At 42.8% G+C, this 24,676-nt stretch overlaps 3 protein-coding genes across 3 annotated transcripts; all 3 read left to right on the top strand.

Moving 5' to 3' along the window:
• The first annotated feature begins 1,692 nt into the window (after window positions 1–1,692).
• Window positions 1,693–2,808, top strand: LOC137132721 (trace amine-associated receptor 13c-like). Its single transcript, XM_067515607.1, has 2 exons — window positions 1,693–1,859; window positions 1,992–2,808. The coding sequence occupies exons 1-2, from the start codon at window positions 1,693–1,695 to the stop codon at window positions 2,806–2,808; spliced, it is 984 nt and encodes a 327-aa protein (XP_067371708.1).
• An 11,422-nt stretch (window positions 2,809–14,230) lies between these two features.
• LOC137133529 (uncharacterized) lies at window positions 14,231–18,231 on the top strand. The gene is made up of 2 exons (XM_067517231.1): window positions 14,231–14,311; window positions 14,601–18,231. Exon 2 carries the CDS (start codon window positions 14,822–14,824, stop codon window positions 18,143–18,145), a length of 3,324 nt encoding a protein of 1,107 aa, XP_067373332.1. The 5' UTR covers window positions 14,231–14,311; window positions 14,601–14,821; the 3' UTR covers window positions 18,146–18,231.
• Window positions 18,232–18,360: 129 nt separating this feature from the next.
• Window positions 18,361–23,123, top strand: LOC137133530 (uncharacterized). Its single transcript, XM_067517232.1, has 2 exons — window positions 18,361–22,675; window positions 22,965–23,123. The coding sequence occupies exon 1, from the start codon at window positions 20,315–20,317 to the stop codon at window positions 22,490–22,492; it is 2,178 nt and encodes a 725-aa protein (XP_067373333.1). The 5' UTR covers window positions 18,361–20,314; the 3' UTR covers window positions 22,493–22,675; window positions 22,965–23,123.
• The last annotated feature ends 1,553 nt before the right edge of the window (window positions 23,124–24,676 follow it).

Raw genomic sequence — 24,676 nt, 5'->3', positions numbered from 1 at the left:
TTAGAAGCACAGCAGTCACCATATTTAGCAGCAACAGTAGATCATGCATTAAACAAATGTACAGAATGTGCTGCATTTTTAGCACCAATTGCACATATTCACCACCCACCATCCATTGGATATGATCAAGTCCGTACAATGAAAATGTGACCTGCTTCTGGTGGTTGATAGATAAAGCTGCCAGACTCCAGATACACAGTCAGTTTTTGTGTAAGATTTGTTTTATATGTGAGTTAAAGGACAAATCCTGAACAAAAATAACTCCAAGGTTCCTTGCAATAGTACTGGAGGCAAGACTTATGCCATCTAGAGTAACAATATGGTTGGACATCATATCTCTGAGATTTTTGGGCCCAAATACTATGACTTCAGTTTTGTCTGAGTTTAGAAGTAAAAAATTGTGGGACATCCAGGCCTTTATGTCTTGTAGGCTTGAAGTTTTATTAACTGATTATTTTCATCTTGTTCCATAGATAAATATAGCTGGGTATCATCAGCATAGCAGTGGAAATGTTTGCTAATTATGTTGCCTAAAGGAGACATATACTTCTGATTGTATAGAAATTAAATTGTATGACATATTTTATTAAGGTCGGTCTGAACAGACATAATTAGGACGCCACAAACTGACCTTGCCACAACCCCAGATGGTCTAATCTACTTAAACATCAGAGAAGCACAGCGGGACACAGTTCAACCGGCCCTGAAAACATTATGCGCTAAACTGTTAATACCTGAGTACCTGGAACTACATCTCACAGTGTTTGACAGCTGGTACGATCCACCTCGTTTCATTTTCATGTGCTGGGGCCACTTCTTCGGTGGCTCTAAGGACGGTTACCTTAAACCTTGCATCGACTTCTGAGGATTGAATGACATTACAGTAAAGAACACATACCCGTGATTACTCTGCATTCATGCTGCTCGGTTTACACCAGGCTATATCTCTGCAGCGTCCAACACCCAGTCCAAATTCAGGAAAGAGGCAAGTGGAAGACAGTGATTACCAAACCTTCCAGCCATCACTAGTACTTTATCACATAATTTGGGTCAACCAATTTCTTTATAGGTCCTAGTTAATTACATACTTGAGATATGATAATTAGATTTATGGATCTGGATGGTCCTCCATCACCTCCTGTAGAACCAGTTGTATGTCAAAGCAGAGAAGTACGAGTTTGGGTTTACGTAGGGTGTCTGAGCCTTTCAGGAGCAAGAAAATCATGTCAAACCCCCCAACACCCTCACAATGCACTTTCATTTAGGCCCCTAATCGGTTCTGACCAGCCTCCAGATTGTTGGATGCCCAAAACTGTCATGTCCACACAGAAAGACATAAAAGACACAAAAAGGCTATGTTTTTAAAAATACCTGTGTACACGTGGAAAAGGCCTGAGTTTGAAAGTGGCTCTGGGTTTGATCCTGTGACAGTGGGTATCTTTTGCTAATATTTTCCTATCAGCAATAGGTCTTCTAATTAGGATCTGTTTCTGCCAAACGGTCCTGTCCTAGGTTGTACACTAGCAATGACACACACACACACACACACACACACAAACACACACAATCAGAGAGACACATTAATTTCTAAGTAACAGTAAGTTAGAGGAGGGACTAAAGAGCTACATAAGTTATAAAACAGAGAGCTTTGGTCAGAGAGCTGCCAGAGTTCAGCAACTTCTCCTCTGTCTGATGACGATGGAGGAAGTTGAACTCTGCTTCCCACAGCTCAACACGTCCTGCTGGAAGACAAAGCGTCCTCTCTCTTACACTGTTGTTATTTACATTGTTCTGTCCTTCATCTCTCTGCTCACTGTGACTCTCAACCTGCTGGTCATCATCTCCATCTCCCACTTCAAGTAGACACTTATTTATTCATTTGTAACTTTTAACCCTATTGTGAGAAAGTAGATTTTCTAAATAAGTTTTTGAATTTGATAAAGTTTCTTTATCTGCTAAGATGATAGTCTTTTGCTCTCTTACATTTCCAGGCAGCTTCAGACTCCCACCAACCTCCTCCTCCTCTCTCTAGGCATCTCAGATTTGTTTGTGGGGCTCGACATGTTGTTTCAAATTCTGGTTGTAAACGGCTGCTGGTTCATCGGAGACCTCATGTGCACTTTGTATTTCGTTTTGGACCATACTATTACTAGTACTTCAATAGGAATCATGGTTCTCATATCTATTGACCGATATGTTGCTATTTGTGACCCTCTGCATTATTCCACCAAAGTCACTCCAAGAAGAGTTACAGTCTGTGTTTTACTGTGTTGGATCTTTTCTTTCTCCTATTCTGTCATAGTGTTGAAGGAAGTATTGAAACAACCAGGCAGGTATAATTCCTGTGTTGGAGAGTGTGTGGGGAGTGTTACAATTATTCACCAGTTTTCAGATTTTATTGTCTTATTTCTTATTCCTATTATTGTTATTGTAATTCTGTATATGAGAGTGTTTGTGGTTGCTGTGTCTCAGGCTCGAGCCATGAGGTCTCACATTGCAGCTGTCTCACTCCAGCGTTCAGTGAAAGTAACTGTGAATAAGTCTGAGTTGAAAGCAGCTGGGACTCTGGGTGTTGTTATAGTTGTATTTCTAATATGCATATTTCCATATTTCTGTGTCACTGTGACAGGTCAGGACACATTTGTCAGTGCTTCATCTGCATCCTTTATATTATGTCTCTATGATTCTAACTCCTGTCTAAACCCCTTGATCTATGCCTTATTTTACCCCTGGTTTAGAAAATCTATTAAGCTTATTTTTACACTTCAGATTCTGAAGCCTGGCTCCTGTGAGACAAACATGCTTTAAAGAGACACTGAGGACTAAAAAAAATATGTCTGCATATGTTAACGTTGTGTCAGGACAGTGTGTGAAGGCCCTAATTCAACCACTTTCCCTGTCAATTTTCTATAGAGTATGTGAGTATCTGTGGTGTCTGTGTCTCAGACTTGTACAAGGAGGTTTTACATGTGGTTCCAGTGTTCAATGAATCTGAATGCTGAAAGGTCTGAGATGAAGGCAGACTGGATTCAGGGTGTTAGTTGTGTTACTATTATGAATGAGCTCGTATCCATGTTCATTTCCTCATCTGTTGCTGGAAGATCTCTGTAGACTCTAAACTACCTAAACCCTGTGATTTCAGTCTTTTCTTTACCCCATTTTAGAGATTTCACAAAGAGACAAGTATGATGTAGAGTGACACCAGGAGACTGATAAGAGACCTTTACTCAGTTTAAGGAAATATGCTTGAATATGTTAACGTTGACTCAACTATAAAATGAATCTCATAATCAGGCCAATTTTAAATAAGTGTATTGATGTTTTTAAACCAAGCAGACATAATGTGAAGTGACTGAAACAAGACTTCAGTAAGAATAAAAATGTTTTTGTTCCTTCTGTTTTTTGTGTTTCTGGTATCAGATGTCCTACCTACAAAAAGTCATTTCTAGGGTTATGTCAGGTTTGTAGGCAAGGTGGAGTTGGGGGGTGGGGGTGGTTATCCTCAGCAGCACAGGCTTTGTTATTGTGATCATTCCTAAACCAACACTGATCTACTCTCTGTACTGTCCCTGAACGCAGCACCATCACTGCTTCTGAGAGGCTGAGACTGTTCTCATGCCTGCTGTGTTAGTGTTTTATTGAAAACCATCCCTGAAAATGGTCGGTCCACTTGTTACAACACAACACAAATACAACAACAGATCAATTCAATGCTGCGATGATATTGCCCACAAAATTATCACCTCAGGCCAATAACAATAATAAAGAATGAGGAAGCAGACACTTTAGATCGACCTCTTCTTATAACTGCAGTACAACATCACAAACCACTTTGATCTCTACAATAAACAGAGAGTAGAATTATCACCCTGCAGGTCTGTGTGGGTAGATCCTCCGATTGTGTCCTGGATTGCTGACTATCTGACTGGCAGATCTGTAGCACGGCTTTTCAGACAGAGGGGTGAGTAACAGTGAGGCCCCATAAGGGACAGTCCTCTCCCCCTTCCTCTTCATCCTTTATACCGAAGACTTCAACTACCAGCCAGAGTTCTGCCACCTTCAGAGGTTTTCTGATTCTGCCATAGTTGTATGTATCAATAAGGGTGACCAGTCTGAATACAGGGCTGTGATGGATAACTTTGTTACATCTGCGGCTCAATGTGGCAAAGACAAAAGAACCGGTTGTGTATCTGAGGGGGGCCAAGGCACTGGTGGCTCCAGTTTCTATCAGGGTCACAGTGTGGAGGTTGTAGAGCATTATAAATACCTGGGAGTGTTTATTGACAGTAAATTGGACTGGGCTAACAACACTGAAGCCCACTACAAGAAGGGCCAGACCTAGCTCTGTGTTCTGAGGAGGCTCGGGTCCTTTAACTGCTTTAACAGCTGTTCATTCAGAATCAATGCACCCAAAAATTGTTGTCTGTTCAGTACTTCCAAGCAGAGAGGAGAGTTAATGATGATCAACAGGGCAACATGGTCCAGAGCCACAGCCGTGACGTCCTAAATATTATTGCCTAAAGTGCAGCAGTGTACTGCCTTTAGACAATGGCTGTAATGTTGATGTACAATATACTGTATGTAGCTCTGTGTGGAAATCAGTGCTTAAAACAGGACTCAAAACAGGAAACAAAGCATTTTTTGTCACAGTCCTTGTTTTTGGACTAGTGTTTGTTTAACTGTACTTCCTGTTCCTGGCTTTTATTTTGTTCACCCTGCTCCCTTTCCCTGTTAACTCATTAACCTATATTGTTTTCACTTGTGGCCCCTGGTATTTATACCCAGGTTTCTCCACTGCTCGCTGCCAGATCATCTCCCCAGTTTCCCCAGAGAACACACCTGTGAATTACCTTTTTGGACTTTGCCCTCTCCTGCTTCCCATGTACACCTGAGGATTGTCCCTTTGGACTTTGCCTTCTTGTGCCCCACCTGTTCCTTGAGTTTTGGTCTGAGGTTTGGTTTTCCGTTTATTTCATTGTAGTTTTGTTTTCTTTTTTCTTTTTCTTTTTTTTTTCTTTTTGTGTTTGACCCTTGTTTGACGTTAGAGTGTTTGTGTGTCTCTTTAGTTGGTCAGTGCCTAATCTTTAGTTCGTCCCTGTTAACATTCCCTAAGTGTCTTAGTTAATTTCCCTGCTCTGTAGTTTAGTTTCTTTTCCCCAGAGTGTTTAAGTTTGTAAAAGAAAACCCCAACCTCAGCCCATCCCCCTCATCATAGTAGATCCTCAGTTCGTAGTTACCCATCAGCCCATGTCCCCCCACCTGCCCAGCCTGTTCCCGCCTCAGCCTCTGATCCCGTAATTGCGCAGATGCTGAGGCGGTGGAGTCATGCGCTGCTTCTGTTTAGGGACAAACAAACCCAAGTTATCCTACGTCTGGTCACCAACCTTGTGGACACTTTCCAACGATCTATGGACCCAGACCTATGCAGGGAGACTGCCATACAGTTGAAAAAATTATCTATTCCCGATCCTGGCTGATCGAATTGCCTGGGGTGCCCAGAGTGTTGGGGTTCCTGGCCAATCTCAGGACTGAGGGTAAACTGGGACACACCTCCCCTGCCTCTCTAGCTGCTGCCTCCGAGAAGGTCGACGCCGTCCTTCTTGTCTCTGGGCGGGTCGACGGCGCCACTTCTGCTGGTGTCTCCAGTCGGGTCGATGCCGCCACTTCAGCTCCTGTTCTGCTGCAGGTCGACGCCGCCACCACACCTCCTGTTCTGCTGTGGGATGAAGCCACCACCTCAGTCCAACTTTCTGGGAGAGGGCTTACCCAGTTCGTGTTCCTGTCCCGATGCCGAGGTCGGCTGCTGCTTTTCCTGTCCTTGCTTGTCCTGTCTCTGTTTGTCCTGTCTCTGATCGTCCGGTCCCAGTTCCTGTTCCGGCGCCAAGGACGGCAGCCGCTCGTCCGCTTGTCCACTTCCTGTTCATCCACTTCCTGTTCGTGAGCTTCTGTGAGACGCCGCCTTCGGTTCTGGTCCCGTCCCTGTTTGTCCTGTCTCTGTTCCTTCAGGTCCTGTCCTGGCACAAGGGTCAGCTGCTGCTTGTCCGGCTCTGGTTCCTGTTAGTCCTGTCTCTGGGTCAGCCAATTTCTCCGGGCGGGGCGCCGCCACTGGCTGGATTCATGCTCATGTCTCTGGGTTGGCTGAGGTCCAGCCTGCTTCTGGTCCTGCTCCTGCTCCTGGGTCAGCCAACATCCCATTTGGGTCCAGCACCTGGTCCTCCGCTGGTTAGTACCAGCCGTCCTCCCCGCCATCCGGAGGGCTCTTCTCATTGTCTCCTCCGACGCTGGCACCCGGAGGGCTCTTCTCATCGTCTCCTCCGACGCCGGCCCCCGGAGGGCTCTTCTCGTCCTCTCCTCAGACCCCGGCCTCCGCGTTGGTCCCCGGAGGGCTTCAACCGCTGTTGCCGGCCTCCTGCCCGACCCCCCACACGACTTCCTATGGACCACATGCCCCAGGCAGGGACAGCTCTTTCCACAGGCAGGGACAACCTTTCCTTAAAAAAATTAAATAACACACAATAGAAAGTGTGACATTTTCAGTTCGGCTGAGACAACCAGTCAGTAGTCAGGGTTACCACCTCTGACATTGATCACAATGGGCTTTCAGGTCAGGTGTCTGGCTGGCCACTCCATCTATGAGTCGCCCTCCTCCTCCAAGAATTCCATCACCAGCCCTGCTTAATGTGGTCGGGTGTTGTCATCCAAAAGCACAAAATCTGGCCATAATTCACCAGGATATAGACGAACAACTGCTCTAAGGATTTCATTCCTACACCTTTGGCCTGTCAGACTGACATTTTTGACAATGACAAGCTCTGACCTGCCTCCCCATTCGATGAGCAATGATCTGCTGAAACTGTCATGATGTACAACATTGTGTGGCAAATTTCAGTCACCAAGCCATCGCCAGACCCTTCTACGCTGGTTCAGGAAGTTCATGCTGAGCCGGGAGTCATCTGTGAAGAACCGTGTAGACCATGCATTCAGTGTCCACCTGTGGTGCTCTGTGGCCCTCTGCAGACGTGCCAGATTGTGTGCTCTAGAAAGAGACACCCTCACAGCTAGTCTTCTGGCTCTCCAGCAAACTTCATGAAGTCATGGCCTTACAGTCTGAGTGGACACTCGCACCCCTGTTGCCTCCTTAAGGACATTTCGCAGGCTTACCTGAGACATGAAAGGATTTCTGTGGTCATGAAGGTCAAGTATTGGTCCTGCTTCTGTGTTGTGACATTTTGTGTGCCTCCACCATACGTTTGACCCAACTACCAGACCTTCTGAACGTGTTCCAGGTTCTAGAAATTACAGTTTGAGATGTCCCCACTGCATCTGCAATTTCACGCTTAGTCATCCTGATATCAGAATCATGCTATCTCACTAGAACAGATTTGCTCTCTACAACATCAGGAAGATCAGACCCTACATCACGGAATATACAACCCAACTCATTATACAGGCGCTGGTCACATCTTGTCTCGATTACTGCAACGCTTTGTCGATAGGTTCACCAGTATCCACAATCAAACACTTGCAGATGATCCAAAATGCAGCAGCTCGCCTCATTTTTAATCAGCCAAAAAAGACCCATGTCACACCAATTTTTAGATCTCTACACTGGCTTCCTGTAGCTGTTCGCATCAGATTCAAAGCTCTGTCTCTTGCTTACAGGGTGGTTAACTCGACAGCGCCCGGTTACCTCAACTCACTCATTCAAATCTACAATCCTTACCACCAGCTGCGGTCTGCATTCGAACGACGTCTGGTGGTCCCAGCACCGCACAGAAGACACCAAGCAAAACTGTTTAGCGTAATGATCACACTATGGTGGAACGAGCTACCAAACTCTGCACGCTCAGCTGACTCTCTCCCAATATTGAAAAAACTGCTGAAAACTGAACACTTCCGCATCTTCCTATGCACTTAAATCTATTAAAAAAAGAAAAAAAAATCCTTTCTGCTCTTTCTCGCACTTGCATCTCGTGAACTGTGAACACTTTTCTGATAGGACATTGCTTTGATGTTTTTCTCCTTGACTTAGATTTTTGCTGCCTTGTACCTCACTCGCCTTGAATAAAAGCGTCTGCTAAATGACTAAATGTAATGTAAATGTAAATGTAGATGTGGCAATTTCAATGCTTTCTGAGCTCAAGTGAAGCTAATGATAAACAATCATGTCTGGAGACCATTAAAAGCGGTGAAGGATCAAATTGCAGCGAAAGGTGGTTATACAAAGCAGACATTCCCCACAGCAGTCACTCTGCTAATTATTATTTATTATTATTTATTAATAATTAACATTTGCCTCTACCTGCCAAACACCTGTCTGAGGTTGTACAGTAACACGCACACACAGACACGCACACACACAAACAATGTGATCACACATGAATTTAGAGACACATTAATTTCTAAGAAACAGTAAGTTAGAGGAGGGACTGAAGAGCTACATAAATTATAAAACAGAGAGCTTTGGTCACAGAGCTGCCAGAGTTCAGCAGCTTCTCCACTGTCTGATGATGATGGAGGAAGTTGAACTCTGCTTCCCACAGCTCAATACATCCTGCTGGAAGACAAAGCGTCCTCTCTCTTACACTGTTCCTATTTACCTTGTGCTGTCCTTCATCTCTCTGCTCACTGTGACTCTCAACCTGCTGGTCATCATCTCCATCTCACACTTCAAGTAGACACTTATTTATTCATTTGCAATTGTTAACACTTTTGTGAGAAAATTGTTTTTCTAAATATGTTTTTGAATTTGTTAAAGTTTCTTTTTCTGCTAAGATGATAACTAATATTACACATTATAAGTATTTTGCTCTCTCACATTTCCAGACAGCTCCACACTCCCACCAACCTCCTCCTCCTCTATCTGGCTGTCTCTGATTTGTTGGTGGGCCTCGACATGTTGTTTCAAATTATGCTCATAAACGGCTGCTGGTTAATCGGTGACCTCATGTGCACTTTGTATGCTGTTTTCAACCATACTATTACTAGTACTTCAATAGGAATCATGGTTCTCATATCTATTGACCGATATGTGGCTATTTGTGACCCTCTGCATTATTCCACCAAAGTCACTCCAAGAAGAGTTACAGTCTATGTTTTACTGTGTTGGATCTTTTCTTTCTCCTATTCCGTCATAGTGTTGAAAGACATATTAATACAACCAGGCAGGTATAATTCCTGTGTTGGAGAGTGTGTGGGGACTGTTACAATTATTCACCAGTTTTCAGATTTTATTGTCTTATTTCTTATTCCTATTATTGTAATTGTAGTTCTGTATATGAGAGTATTTGTGGTTGCTGTGTCTCAGGCTCGAGCCATGAGGTCTCATATCGCAGCTGTCTCACTCCAGCGTTCAGTGAAAGTAACTGTGAAAAAGTCTGAGTTGAAAGCAGCTGGGACTCTGGGTGTTGTTATAGTTGTGTTTCTAATATGCATATTTCCATACTTTTGTGTCACAATGAAAGTTCAGGACAGTTTCATAAGTGCATCAACTGCATCCTTTATATTATGTCTCTATGATTCTAACTCCTGTCTAAACCCCTTGATCTATGCCTTATTTTACCCCTGGTTTAGAAAATCTATTAAGCTTATTTTTACACTTCAGATTCTGAAGCCTAGCTCCTGTGAGACAAACATGCTGTAAAGAGACACTGAGAGACACTCAAAGAAATCTGTCTGCATAGGTTAATGTTGTGTCAGGAGAGTGTGTGAAGGCCCTAATTCAACCACTTTCCCATTACTGTCAATTCTCTATAGAGTATGTGAGTATCTGTGGTGTCTGTGTCTCAGGCTTGTACAAGGAGGTTTTACATGAGGTTCCAGTGTTCAATGAATCTGAATGCTGAAAGGTCTGAAATTCAGGGTGTTAGCTGTGTTACTATTATGCATGTGCCGATATTAATGTGTCAGACCTTATTTATCTTTTCATTTTGCTAAACCCTATGATTTTTTTTAAGTCATAAGTGACACCAGGAGACGTTTACTGTGTTTAAAGAAAATAAGTCTGACCATGTTAATGTTACCATGTTCAGACCATTTAGAATGAATCTATAAATCAAGCCAAATCTAAATATTGGTATTTTCTAACCAATTTTCTATCAAGAGACATGCTGTGAAATGACTATAAAAAGTCATTTCAGGGTCTGGTCTCTTGGTGAGGGGGGGGGCGGTTATTGTCAGGAGCACAGGCTCTTTCCTGTGACCATTACAACAGCAAGGATGAACTTCTCTCTGTACTGTCCCTGAATACAAGACCTGCTGAGAGCTGAGTCTGCTCTCTGTGCTGTCAATGCTATTCTGTGTTACTGTCTGAATGTAAAACGTGCCAGAAAATGATGGGTCCACTTGTTCCAAGATGAGACAAAGACAATAAAAGACAAGTCAAACAATGACAATAATGGCCACAAAGCATAAGCATTAAAACGAGGTGATAACACATCTATGTATTGGACAACAAGACAGTGAGACCAATGCACACAAGATAAAAATACATTTTAAAATTATAGTCAATGAAATATAAGAATAAAATAAAACACATTTCATTTACATAAAAATATAGATAAAACAGTGATGAATTCAATATAAGAGAAATGGCAAAACTCATATAAACATATATATACATATATATGTGTGTGTGTGTGTGTGTATATATATATATATATATATATATATATATATATATATATATATATATATATACTAAAGCAATGAATCAATATCGCACACAAGATGTTTTAATCAAAAGCCAGGTTAAATACTTGGATTTTAAGTTTGTATTTAAAAACACCAAGACTTTCTGTTGTTGTGAGATCCTCAGACTGTTTGAAGCATAAACACTAAAAGCTGCCTTGTCGAAAGGTTTCTGTCCTGAACTTTGGAACAACTGAAAGACTTGTGCTAGGCGATCTAAGTGTATGTACTGGACACATGTCCGACAAATAGACTGATGCAAGACCATGAAGTGCTTTAAAAAAGTGACTATTTTAAAATCACTACAGAAGCTGACAGACAACCAATGTAAGGACTTTAAAACAGTTGTAATATGTTTTCTCCTGGTTCTTGTCAGGAATCTGGAAACAAAGTTCTGAATCAACTGTAACTGTCATATGAGGTATTTGGGTCGACCAGAATGGAGATCGTTACAATAGTTCAATCTGCTGAATATACAGTGCTGACAAAAAGTATGCCCCCTTCCTTATGTACTGTGTGTGTAGATACTATGTGTGTGCAGTTGTGTTCTGGTTAAGCTTCTAGTTCTGGGACTCCTAACTACTAATGTCTAAAAGGGCATCAATGGGCCCAGTGACATCAGGAGACAGAGCCACATAAAGGGGGGTGTCATCAGCGTAGCTGTGAAATGAGATGCCATTTCTCCTGAAGACACCAACTACTATAGAGAGAATATATAAAAGTTAAAAAAAGTAGTGGTCCTAAAATTGATCCCTGGGGGGTTTGAATACATTTTCACAAGTTTCAACAAACTGTCTGCCACATAGATACAATGAAAACCAGTTTAAGCAGTTCCAGATTTCCCAACGTGTCCCTTCAGTCTATTTAAAAGAATCTGATGGTCAACTGTATTAAAAGCAGCACATAAGTTCATTAGTCGTAACGTTGAGATTAATCCTAATATCATTAACTATTTTGACTAAGGCTGTGTCTGCACTGCCATGACTGTGGAAACTAGACTGAGACATAACACTCACACAAACCATGAGATGACACATGAACAAACACATTCATTTTCTAAGAAACAGTAAGTTAGAGGAGGGACTGAAGAGCTACATAAGTTATAAAACAGAGAGCTTTGGTCAGAGAGCTGCCAGAGTTCAGCAGCTTCTCCTCTGTCTGATGATGATGGAGGAAGTTGAACTCTGCTTCCCACAGCTCAACACGTCCTGCTGGAAGACAAAGCGTCCTCTCTCTGTCTCTGTTCTTATTTACACTGTGCTGTCTTTCATCTCTCTGCTCACTGTGACACTCAACCTGCTGGTCATCATCTCCATCTCACACTTCAAGTAGAGACATGTTTTGATCTGTAACTTAACTGTATTGTGAGAAAGTAGTTTTTTCTTTAATGTTTTTGAATTTGATAAAGTTTCTTTATCTGTTCAGATGATAACTGATATTACACATTATAAGTATTTTGCTCTTTTGCTTCCAGACAGCTCCACACTCCCACCAACCTCCTCCTCCTCTCTCTGGCTGTCTCTGATTTCTTTGTGGGCTTTGACATGTTGTTTCAAATTATGTTCATAAACGGCTGCTGGTTACTCGGTGACCTCATGTGCACTTTATATGCTGTTTTTAACTATACTGTTACGAGTACTTCAATAGGAATCATGGTTCTCATATCTATTGACCGATATGTGGCTATTTGTGACCCTCTGCATTATTCCACCAGATTCACTCCAAGAAGAGTTACAGTCTGTGTTTCACTGTGTTGGGTCTTATCTCTCTCCTATGGCATCATAGTTATAAAAGATGTCTTGAAACAACCAGGCAGATATAATTCATGTGTTGGAGAGTGTGGAATGCCCTGTGACATTATTCATCAATTTACAGATGTTATTGTCCTATTTTTTATTCCTATTATTGTTATTGTAGTTCTGTATATGAGAGTATTTGTGGTGGCTGTGTCTCAGGCTCGAGCCATGAGGTCTCATATTGCAGCTGTCTCACTCCAGCGTTCAGTGAAAGTAACTGTGAAAAAGTCTGAGTTGAAAGCAGCTGGGACTCTGGGTGTTGTTATAGTTGTGTTTCTAATATGCATATTTCCATATTTCTGTGTCACTGTGACAGGTCAGGACATGTTTGTCAGTGCTTCATCTGTAACCTTTTTATTATGTCTATATGATTCTAACTCCTGTCTAAACCCCTTGATCTATGCCTTATTTTACCCCTGGTTTAGAAAATCTATTAAGTTTATTTTTACACTTCAGATTCTGAAGCCTGGTTCCCGTGAGACAAACATGCTGTAAAGAGACACTGAAGACTAAAACAAATATGTCTGCATATGTTAATGTTGTGTCAGGACAGTGTGTGAAGGCCCTATTTCAACCACTTTCCCTGTAAATTCTGTATAGAGTATGTGAGTATCTGTGGTGTCTGTGTCTCAGGCTTGTACAAGGAGGTTTTACATGTGGTTCCAGTGTTCAATGAATTTGAATGCTGAAAGGTCTGAGATTAAGGCAGCCTGGATTCAGGGTGTTAGTTGTGTTACTAGTGTGAATGAGCTCGTATCCATGTTCATTTCCTCATCTGTTGCTGGAAGATCTCTGTAGACTCTAAACTACCTAAACCCTGTGATTTCAGTCTTTTCTTTACCCCATTTTAGAGATTTCACAAAGAGACAAGTATGATGTAGAGTGACACCAGGAGACTGATAAGAGACCTTTACTCAGTTTAAGGAAATATGCTTGAATATGTTAACGTTGAGTCAACTATAAAATGAATTTCAAAATCAGGCCAATGTTAAATAATTGTATTGATATTTTTAAACCGAGGAGACATAATGTGAAGTGACTGAAACAAGACTTCAGTAAAAATTAAAATTATAAAAAAAATTCTGTTTTTTGTGTTTCTGGTATCAGATGTCCTACCTACAAAAAGTCATTTCTGGGGTTATGTCAAGTTTGTAGGCAAGGTGGAGTTGGGGGGTGGGGGTGGTTATCCTCAGCAGCACAGGCTTTGTTATTGTGATCACTCCTAAACCAACACTGATCTACTCTCTGTACTGTCCCTGAACGCAGCACCATCACTGCTTCTGAGAGGCTGAGACTGTTCTCATGCCTGCTGTGTTACTGTTTTTTTGAAAACCATCCCTGAAAATGGTCGGTCCACTTGTTACAACACAACACAAATACAACAACAGATCAAGTCAATGCTGCGATGATATTGCCCACAAAATTATCACCTCAGGCCAATAACAATAATAAAGAATGAGGAAGCAGACACTTTAGATCGACCTCTTCTTATAACTGCAGTACAACATCACAAACCACTTTGATCTCTATAATAAACAGAGAGTAGAATTATCACCCTGCAGGTCTGTGTGGGTAGATCCTCCGATTGTGTCCTGGATTGTTGACTATCTGACTGGCAGATCACAGTATGTACATCTGCAGCACGGCTTTTCAGACAGAGGGGTGAGTAACATTTTGCTGCCACTCATTGTAGAGAATGGGTTGCGTGTTTTGTCTTATCTGGCTTACCGTAGTTGACTGTGAACCCGGAAGTTCAAAAGATTAGTTCAGTGAGCAGACAATTTTTCTTTCTAACTTTTCCATCAGTCCATAAAGAACATATGTCTGTAAGTACCGAGTATGTTAAAGTTAACACTCGTATCATATGTATGTCTTAAGATGGTTTAGTTTGTAATTTATTTGTTAGTTCGATAAAACGTCACGATGCTAATTGCGTAGCATGTCAATGGGCTTTTCCATGTATGTTAGCATCGGGCTAATTTCGTTAACGTTACCCGCTTAGTGCACTTCTGTTATACGTTCTGATTTGTAATCAGCTTAATTCATATCTTTTAATGACTTTGCATGTATGTATAAATGAAACTTTTTGTAACACGTATTTATTTTGTATTGCAGTTTCACAGTGCTTTCTTCAGTAAAGTTCAAAACTCAAAAACTACCTGCTGAGTGTTTACTGAAGGGACCTGTTAGCTATCTGTCAAGCTAGACGCAACTCTCCACACTAGTGAGGACAGAATAGTGAAAAGACATCCGTCTACGGGCAGCCTAAGAAGAGTTAACACAGAAAAACAACATTCTTAGACAAGTATAGCAGCATCCAGTAACTATTTGCCAATATGGATGACACGGAAGAAATGCTGGAAACACGATCACAGTGCTCAAGCACCTCACGTTCCAGTCAACGTTCCTCAGCTAGTTTAATAGCAGCACAGGCACGTGCTAAAGCAGAATCTGCACGAACACAAGCATCATTTGCTCAAAAAGAAGCTGACTTAATTAAAACCCAAGCTTATATAGAAGAAGAAAAACAAAAGGCTACAGCAGAAGCTGCCAGGAAGACAGCAGAACTTAATGCCAACTTACACGCACTGCGGCTAGAAAGAGCAGCAGCAGCAGCTATCGCAGAAGCTGAAGTACTGGAAGCAGCTGCTAAATACGACTTCGAAGACGTGGATTATCAAAACATAAAAAAGGACGATGCTAGGGACGCAACCACTGGCTCAATGGCTGACGTTCACCAAGCTACTAAGTTAGCACATCCCTTAATATACCCTTCGCATCAGGTTCAGATGGACAATGGTGAAAGCACAATGTACGACGTGAGGAAGGATAACACACAGTCAAAGGAGATCAGAGAATACAACTCTGGTGAGTTACCAGTGTTGCATGCATCCAACCACAACGTTCCTAACTCTCCTAATATTCCACAAGCACAAAGCTTATCCAGGAACACCAACCTGCATCAATATCACAGAAGTCCATCTACTTGTGAGTACAAACCACTACCATACAATGCAGACTTTCACCCCAGACAGTCACCTCCACAACCAACACCCAGAACTAATGAGACCAATTCATCTGCTACAATCGACTTAGCCAAGTATTTAATACGTCGAGAGTTGGTAAGTTCTGGACTACTAACATTTGATGATAAGCCAGAGAATTACTGGGCCTGGAAGACATCTTTTCTCAGTTCCACTGAAGATTTGAATTTGACACCAAGGGAAGAGCTTGATCTTCTTTGTAAATGGCTGGGACCCAAATCTTCTGAGCAAGCAAAGAGGATAAGGGCGGTGTGTATTCACAACGCATCATCAGGGGTCAGCATGGTGTGGCAAAGACTACAAGAATGCTATGGGTCACCAGAAGCAATAGAAAATGCCCTTCTAAATAAGGTAGATGAATTTCCAAAGATCACAACCAGAGAAAATCACAGACTTAGGGACCTAGGAGACATCTTAATGGAACTCGATGCAGCTCGTACAGATGGATTCTTACCTGGTCTTAATTACCTGGACACATCTCGGGGCATCAATCCTATAGTTCAGAAACTCCCACATCACCTACATGAGAGATGGATCTCTTTTGCAGCACGCTACAAAGATGGACACCATTCTGCTTACCCACCATTCTCTGTTTTTGTGAAATTTGTGTGTAACCAAGCTAAGACTCTCAATGATCCAAGCTTCACACCATTACTCACTGGTGGTATGAATCCACCCAGAATGGAAAAACCCTACAAGTCTAATTTTAGAGCTTCAGTGTCTGTCAGAAAAACAGAAGTCTCAACGAGTTCTGATGCAAACTACAACAACTCAGACAAAAGTGTGATGGATCCTGACAAACAATGTCCACTGCACAACAAACCACATCCCTTAAGTAAATGTCGTGGCTTCAGAAGCAAATCGTTAGATGAGAGGAAAACCTTTCTCAAAGAAAAGAACATCTGCTATAAATGCTGTTCCTCTACTAACCACATGGCCAAAAATTGCAATGAGAATGTACAGTGCAGAGAGTGCAACAGCCGTCAGCATCTAACAGCTTTACATCCAGGGCCAGCACCATGGAAATCAGAGATCTCCGCAGCCCTAGAGATTCAGGGCGGGGAGCATGCAGAAAACCTCTCTCCAGCAGTGATATCAAAATGCACTGATGTTTGCGGAAGAGTAAAAAGTTCAAGATCCTGTGCCAAGATCTCTCTGGTCAAAATATACCCATCTGGGCAGAAAGAAAAGGCTGTCAAAACCTATGTGGTTTTTGATGAGCAGAGTAATAAGTCCCTGGCAAAGACTGAATTCTTTGAGCTTTTCGGCATCAAGACAGATGTAGCTGTGTATACGCTGAAAACCTGTTCAGGAGTTGTGAAGACCGCAGGGAGGCGAGCTAACAATTTTATTGTGGAGTCATTAGATGGCAAAGTCATTATTCCTCTACCCACATTGATTGAGTGCGATATGCTACCAGATGATAGGTCAGAAATCCCAACACCCGAAGTTGCTGGACACTATGCTCATCTCAAACAGGTAGCAGACAAGATACCAGCTATTGATGAAAATGCAGCTATCCTTATCTTGCTCGGCAGAGACATATTAAGAGTCCACAAAGTCAGAGAACACTGTAACGGGCCGCACAACGCCCCATATGCCCAGCGCCTTGATCTTGGCTGGGTAATAATAGGAGAAGTCTGTCTAGGAGGAGCTCATGTGCCAGCTAACGTCAACGTGTACAAGACCTGTGTTTTGTACAATGGCCGTACATCTCTCTTTGAACCCTGTAATAACGGTCTACACGTTAAAGAAGAGGTAAATACACCAGCATCGTACACTCGTACTCTTAACATTACCGACATTATTAAATCTGATGAAACTGATAGCCTTGGCGAGGAATTGTTCAGGAGAACACCGCATGATGATATACCTACCATCTCTGTGGACGAGAAAGTCTTTCTGGATATTCTGGACAAGGAGATGTTTGTGAATGAGGCAAACAGCTGGACAGCCCCTTTACCCTTCAGGTCACCAAGACACCGACTCCCAAACAATCGAGACCAAGCAGTGAAGCGTTTCACAACACTGTGTTGTATGCTCAACAAAAGACCAGAAATGAACCAACATTTCTTCGCATTCATGAAGAAAATCTTTGATTTAGGTCATGCAGAACCAGCTCCACCACTCAACAAGGAAAAAGAGTGTTGGTATTTACCAATCTTTGGTGTTTATCATCCTCGCAAACCAGGTCAGATACGTGTAGTATATGACTCAAGTGCTACCCATGAGGGCATCTCCCTGAACAGTGTTCTACTGAGTGGCCCAGATTTGAACAATACGCTTCTTGGGGTCCTCATTCGTTTTCGCAAGGAACCAGTCGCTGTAACAGCAGACATACAACAGATGTTCTATTGTTTCACTGTTCGTGAGGATCACCGGGACTTTTTGCGTTTCTTATGGTTTGAAGATAATGATCCTGAAAACCCCATCAGAGAGTACCGCTTGACAGTTCATGTGTTCGGCAACAGCCCTTCTCCTGCCATTGCTATATACGGCCTGAAAAGAGCTGCTCTGGAAAGACAAGATTCAATTCAATTCAATTCAATTCAATTCAACTTTATTTATATAGCGCCAATTTACAACAAAGTCATCTCAAGGCACTTTACAGAATAAAGTCCAGACTACACAAGTATGTAGAAGCAACCCAACAAATCCCCCTTGAGCAAGCCATAGGCAACAGTGGAGAGGAAAAACTCCCTTTAATGGGAGAAACCTCCAGCAGAACCAGGCTCAGGGTGGGCGGCCATCTGCCTTGACCGGTTGGGGTGAGTGGAAAGTGGAGAAAGAAAAGAAAAGAGCAACGAAAGCAACAACAAAACAACAACAAAAAGCAACAACAAAACAACAAGAAAAGCAACAACAAAGCTTTGTACAGGTTGTAGGACATAGAATTAATGGTATACAGTGGTGACAAGTAAATGTATAGAGAAAAGCTAGTTCAGGTTGAGTGAGCAGTTTAACTATAAGCTTTATCAAAAAGGAAGGTTTTAAGCCTAGTCTTAAAAGTAGAGAGGGTGTCTGCTCCCCGAATTTGGATTGGAAGCTGGTTCCACAGGAGAGGAGCTTGATAGCTAAAGGCTCTGCCTCCCATTCTACTTTTGCAAACTCTGGGAACCACAAGTAGGCCTGTATTTTGGGATCGAAGTGGTCTAATCGGGCGATACAGAACTATGAGATCTTTTAAATATGATGGAGCTTGACCATTAAGAGCTTTGTATGTAAGGAGGAGGGTTTTGAACTCCATCCTAGATTTTATGGGAAGCCAATGAAGAGAAGCTAGTGAAGGTGAAATATGATTTCTCTTTCCTAATCCAGTCAGCACTCTTGCTGCAGCATTTTGGATTAATTGAAGGCTTTTTAGGGAGTTATTAGGACACCCCAGAAGTAGGGAATTACAGTAGTCCAACCTAGAAGTAACAAATGCATGGACCAGTTTTTCGGCATCACTTTGAGACAGGATGCTTCTAATTTTAGCAATGTTCCGTAGGTGGAAGAAGGCTGTTCTAGAGATTTGTCTTATATGTGATGTAAATGCCAAATCCTGGTCAAAAATAACTCCAAGGTTCCTCACCGTAGTACTGGAGGCCAAAGTTATGTCATCTAAAGTAACTATATTGTTAGACAGCATATTTCTCATGTTTTTAGGCCCAAAGAGGATGATTTCAGTTTTGTCTGAATTTAGAAGTAGGAAATTGTAGGACATCCAGGTCTTTATGTCTTTTAGACATGCTTCAAGTTTGACTAATTGGTTAGTATCTTCTGGTTTCACAGATAAATAGAGCTGGGTATCATCTGTATAGCAGTGGAAGTTTATGGAATGTTTCCTAATAATTTTGCCTAAAGGTGACATGTACAGATTAAAAAGTATTGGTCCTAACACAGAGCCCTGTGGAACGCCATAGCTAACTTTGGTGCATAAAGAAGAGTCACCATTAACATGAACAAGTTGGAATCTGTCTGACAGATAAGATTTAAACCAATGTAATGTGGTTCCTTTAATCCCAAATCCATGTTCTAGTCTCTGTAATAAAATGTTGTGGTCAATGGTGTCAAATGCGGCACTAAGGTCTAGTAAGACGAGTATGGACACAAGTCCATTATCTGAAGCGAGGAGAAGATCATTGGAGACTTTTACCAGTGCTGTTTCTGTACTGTGATGAAGTCTAAATCCTGACTGAAAGTCTTCATACAAATTATTCCTGTAAAGGTGATCACATAATTGTTTTGCAACTACTTTTTCAAGGATTTTAGAAATAAACGGGAGATTTGATATTGGTCTATAGTTGGCTAAATCACCTGGATCAAGACAGGGTTTTTTAAGTAATGGTTTGATTACAGCAACTTTATAAGCCTTTGGTACATAGCCAGTTTCTAAAGATAGGTTAATCAAATCTAATATGAATGTGTCTATTAAAGGTAGAACATCTTTAAGCAATTTGGTTGGAACAGGGTCTAAAAGACATGTTGTTAGTTTTGAGGAGGCGATAGTTGAACTTAGCTCAGTGAGATCTATGGGTGAAAAACAGTCTAAGATGGATTGGGGCCTTATTGAGGATTCTAGAGCTGTTGTACATGAAGATCTATCTGTAATATTTGTAGGGAGGATCTGGTGAATCTTTTCCCTAATGGCTGCAATTTTATCAGTAAAGAAAGTCATAAAGTCAAGATGAATATAGTAAGGAGGCAAAACAGTTTGTCCTAAGAAACTTTTACGTTGATGATGGATTAACCTCATTCTCCAGTGATGCTGAAGCCATTCGTGTTCTGAACGAAACAAGACAGATGTTAGCAGACTCAAACATTTGTCTCCACAAATTAGCTTCCAACAGTCCCGAGGTAATGAAGGCATTCCCCTCACAGGAATGGGCTAAGGAGCTAAAAGACCTTGACCTTGGTGCAGACCCTTTACCTCTGCAGCGGAGTTTAGGGCTCAACTGGAATTTGCAAAAGGACAGCTTCACCTTCCTTGTCTCCCGAGAAGAAAAGCCATTCCCAAGAAGGGGCGTTCTTTCAACTGTCAACAGCTTATATGATCCTTTGGGATTTGCAGCACCTATCACTATGCAAGGCAAGGCTCTAATCAGAGAACTGTGTTCTGAAAACTGTGATTGGGATGCACCATTACCAGCTGACAAAGAAACACAGTGGAGAGCATGGCAAACCTCATTAGTAGACCTCGAGAAGCTCCAGATTCCAAGGCAGTACATTCACACGTCTCTGCATACTACACTACGGAGAGAGCTGTGTGTCTTTGCAGATGCTTCTACACTAGCAGTATCTGCTGTGGCCTACCTCAGGGCTTTTGATGAGGAGGGACAAGTTCATGTAGGATTCTGCATGGGGAAGTCCAAATTAGCTCCACGTCAGCCTCATACTGTCCCATGTCTAGAGCTATGCGCTGCCGTGCTTGCAGTTGAGTTGGCTGACACACTGCTGGAAGAACTTGATATTGAAATCCATGAAGTAAAATACTACACTGACAGCAAAGTTGTTTTAGGTTACATAAACAACACTAGTCGAAGGTTCTATATGTATGTTGCCAACAGAGTAGCACGCATCAGGAAGTCAACTAATCCAACACAGTGGTACTTTGTTAACACACAACACAACCCTGCAGATCATGGTACACGACCGGTGCCAGTCTCTCTACTTTGCAGTACCAGCTGGTTGACTGGGCCAGACTTTTTAAAGAAAGTCAGTGAAGATGCACCACCTCAGCCGGACTCATTTGAGCTTGTTGAACCAGCCTCAGATGTTGAGATACGTCCACTGATTACAACATTCACTACAAAAGTTGGGACAACACAGCTTGGATCACACAGGTTTAAACGCTTCTCCAGATGGAGGCTTCTTATCCACGGAGTAGCCAAACTCATCCAGAAAATCAGATCCTCATTGAAAGCTCCCGAAAAAGATATGAAAAAATTAGACAAGTTAAAACAGGCAAAAAACATAATCATTCGGAGTGTGCAGGAGGAGGAGTTTAAGGAAGAACTTAAAAGTCTATCCAAAGGAGAGCTTGTACCTGAGCACAGTCTGATCCTGAGCACAGGATTAGATGTGTTTGGACCATGGAATATCTGTGTTCGTCGTACAAGGAGTGGTGCGTCGGAGAACAAACGCTGGGCTGTTATGTTCACTTGTTTGGTCACAAGAGCAGTGCATATTGAAGTGATAGAGTCCCTCTCAACGTCAAGCTTCATTAATGCTCTGAGAAGGTTTGTGGCAATTAGAGGACCAGTAAAGCTTTTCCAGTCAGATCGTGGAACAAACTTTGTTGGTGCCTGCAAGGAGTTACAGTTTGCTGCAGAAGATCCAGAACTTCAGTCTTACTTCAAGGACGAAGGATGTACTTGGAAGTTTAATCCTCCCCACTCGTCTCATATGGGGGGAGTATGGGAAAGAATGATAGGAGTTGCTCGACGCATCTTAGATGCTATGCTACTTAAGGTGCACACACCCAGCCTATCACATGAAGTTCTTACTACGCTTATGGCAGAAGTCTCTGCTATAATGAATGGTCGCCCATTAGTTCCAATTTCAACAGATCCAGAGCAACCAGATTTGCTAACTCCTGGTTCAATTTTCACGCAGAAAACTGAGCTGGTATCTGCACCTCCTGGAGTATTTGATCCCAACGAGCTCCATAGAAAACAATGGAAGCAAGTACAATGCCTTGCTAATTCATTTTGGAAACGATGGCGTCAGGAATACCTTGCCACACTTCAGCCAAGGAGGAAATGGCAGGCAGTCGGACCTAACCTGGAGATAGGGGATGTTGTACTTCTGAAAGACAGCCAGGCTAAAAGAAATGAATGGCCCGTTGGATTAATTGTGAATACTTTTCCTGGACAAGACAATAGAGTCCGGAAGGTGGAAGTAAGGGTGGTCAAGGGAGGTACACCAAGGGTGTACATAAGACCCATCTCAGAATGTGTGTTATTGATTAAAGGTACATAGTGGTATAAAATTATACCAGACGGGGAGTGTGCTGCCACTCCATGTAGAGAATGGGTTGCGTGTTTTGTCTTATCGGGCTTACCGTAGTTGACTGTGAACCCGGAAGTTCAAAAGATTAGTTCAGCAGTGAGCAAACGATTTTTCTTTCTAACTTTTCCATCAGTCCCTAAAGAACATATGTCTGTAAGTACCGAGTATGTTAAAGTTAACACTCGTATCATATGTATGTCTTAAGATGGTTTAGTTTGTAATTTATTTGTTAGTTCGATAAAACGTCACGATGCTAATTGCGTAGCATGTCTATAGGCTTTTCCATGTATGTTAGCATCGGGCTAATTTCGTTAACGTTACCCGCTTAGTGCACTTCTGTTATACGTTCTGATTTGTAATCAGCTTAATTCATATCTTTTAATGACTTTGCATGTATGTATAAATGAAACTTTTTGTAACACGTATTTATTTTGTATTGCAGTTTCACAGTGCTTTCTTCAGTAAAGTTCAAAACTCAAAAACTACCTGCTGAGTGTTTACTGAAGGGACCTGTTAGCTATCTGTCAAGCTAGACCCAACTCTCCACACTAGTGAGGACAGAATAAACATTGAGGCCCCATAAGGGACAGTCCTCTCCCCCTTCCTCTTTATACCACAGACTTCAACTACCAGCCAGAGTTCTGCCACCTTCAGAGGTTTTCTGATTCTACCATAGCTGGATGTATCAGTAAGGGTGACCAGTCTGAATACAGGGCTGTGATGGATAACTTTGTTACATCTGCGGCTCAATGTGGCAAAGACAAAAGAACCGGGTGTGTATCTGAGGGCGGCCAACGCACTGGTGGCTGCAGTTTCTATCAGGGTCAAGGTGTTGAGGTTTGGTCTGAGGTTTAGTTTTCCGTTTATTTCAGTGTAGTTTTGTTTTTAGTTTTTCTTTGTGTGTTTGACCCTTGTTTGATGTTACAGTGTTTGTGTGTCTCTTTAGTTGGTCAGTGCCTAATCTTTAGTTTGTCCCTGTTAACATTCCCTAAGTGTCTATTTAATTTCCCTGCTCTGTAGTTTAGTTTCTTTTTCCCAGAGTGTTTAAGTTTGTAAAAGAAAACCCCAACCTCAGCCCATCCCCCTCATCATAGTAGATCCTCAGTTCACAGTTACCCATCAGCCCATGTCCCCCCACCTGCCCAGCCTGTTCCCGCCTCAGCCTCAGCCACTTCTGCTGCTGTCTCCAGTCGGGTTGACGCCGCCACCTCAGCTCCTGTTCCGCTACGGGACGACGCCACCACCTCAGTCCAACTTTCTGGGAGAGGGCTCACCCAGTTCCTGTTCCTGTCCCGACGCCGAGGACGGCAGCCGCTTGTCCAGTCCCAGTTCCTGTTCCGGCGTCGAGGACGGCAGCCGCTCGTCCGGTTCTAGTTCCTGTTCCGGCAACAAGGACGGCAGCCGCTCGTCCACTTCCTGTTTGTCCACTTCCTGTTTGTCAGCTTCCTGTTCCTGTCTGCTGTTCTGCGGCCGCTCGGTCAGTTCCAGTTCCTGTTCCTGTCTCCGAGAAGGTAGACGGCGCCTCCGGTTCTGGTCCTGTCGCTGTTTGTCCTGTCTCCATTCTTCAGGTCCTGTCCTGGCACAAGGGTCAGCTTTTGCTTCTCCGGCTCCGGTTCCTGTTCGTCCTGTCTCTGGGTTAGCCGATTTCTCCGGGCGGGGCGCCACCACCGGCTTGATTCCTGCTCATGTCTCTGGGTTGGCTGAGGTCCAGCCTGCTTCTGGTCCTGATCCTGCTCCTGGGTCAGCCAACGTCCCATTTGGGTCCAGCACCTGGTCCTCCCAGCCATCCGGATGGCTCTTCTCGTTGTCACCTCTGACCCCAGCCTCCACATTGGTCACCGGAGGGTTTCAACCGCCGTCGCTGGCCTCCTGCCCGACCCCCTCCGCAACTTCCTATGGACCACATGCCCCAGGCAGGGACAGCTGTCACATTGCCTGTGCATGCTCGAGATGAGATTTTGAATATTCTGTTTGGGGATAGCTTGCAAACTTGTAGCTGCTCACAATTGTGTTCAATGGGCTTTCAGGTCAGGTGTCTGGCTGGCCACTCCATCTATGAGACGCCCTCCTCCTCCAAGAATTCCATCGCCAGCCCTGCTTGATGTGGTCGGGTGTTGTCATCCATAAGCACAAAATCTGGCCACATTGCACCAG

This window comes from Channa argus, chromosome 9, assembly GCF_033026475.1.
Source record: "Channa argus isolate prfri chromosome 9, Channa argus male v1.0, whole genome shotgun sequence".
NCBI classification, from domain to species: domain Eukaryota; kingdom Metazoa; phylum Chordata; class Actinopteri; order Anabantiformes; family Channidae; genus Channa; species Channa argus.
The sequence above is the reverse complement of the archived record's forward strand: the minus strand, read 5'-3'. Positions and strand labels throughout refer to the sequence as shown.

What these genes read in the sequence shown, in the direction of transcription:
- LOC137132721 (XM_067515607.1), top strand. Translation starts at nt 1,693, where the DNA reads ATGACGATGGAGGAAGTTGAACTCTGCTTCCCACAGCTCAACACGTCC. An exon ending in ATCTCCATCTCCCACTTCAA is followed by an intron (nt 1,860 to 1,991) that starts GTAGACACTTAT and finishes TTACATTTCCAG; the next exon opens with GCAGCTTCAGACTCCCACCA.
- LOC137133530 (XM_067517232.1), top strand. Translation starts at nt 20,315, where the DNA reads ATGTTAGCAGACTCAAACATTTGTCTCCACAAATTAGCTTCCAACAGT.
- LOC137133529 (XM_067517231.1), top strand. Translation starts at nt 14,822, where the DNA reads ATGGATGACACGGAAGAAATGCTGGAAACACGATCACAGTGCTCAAGC.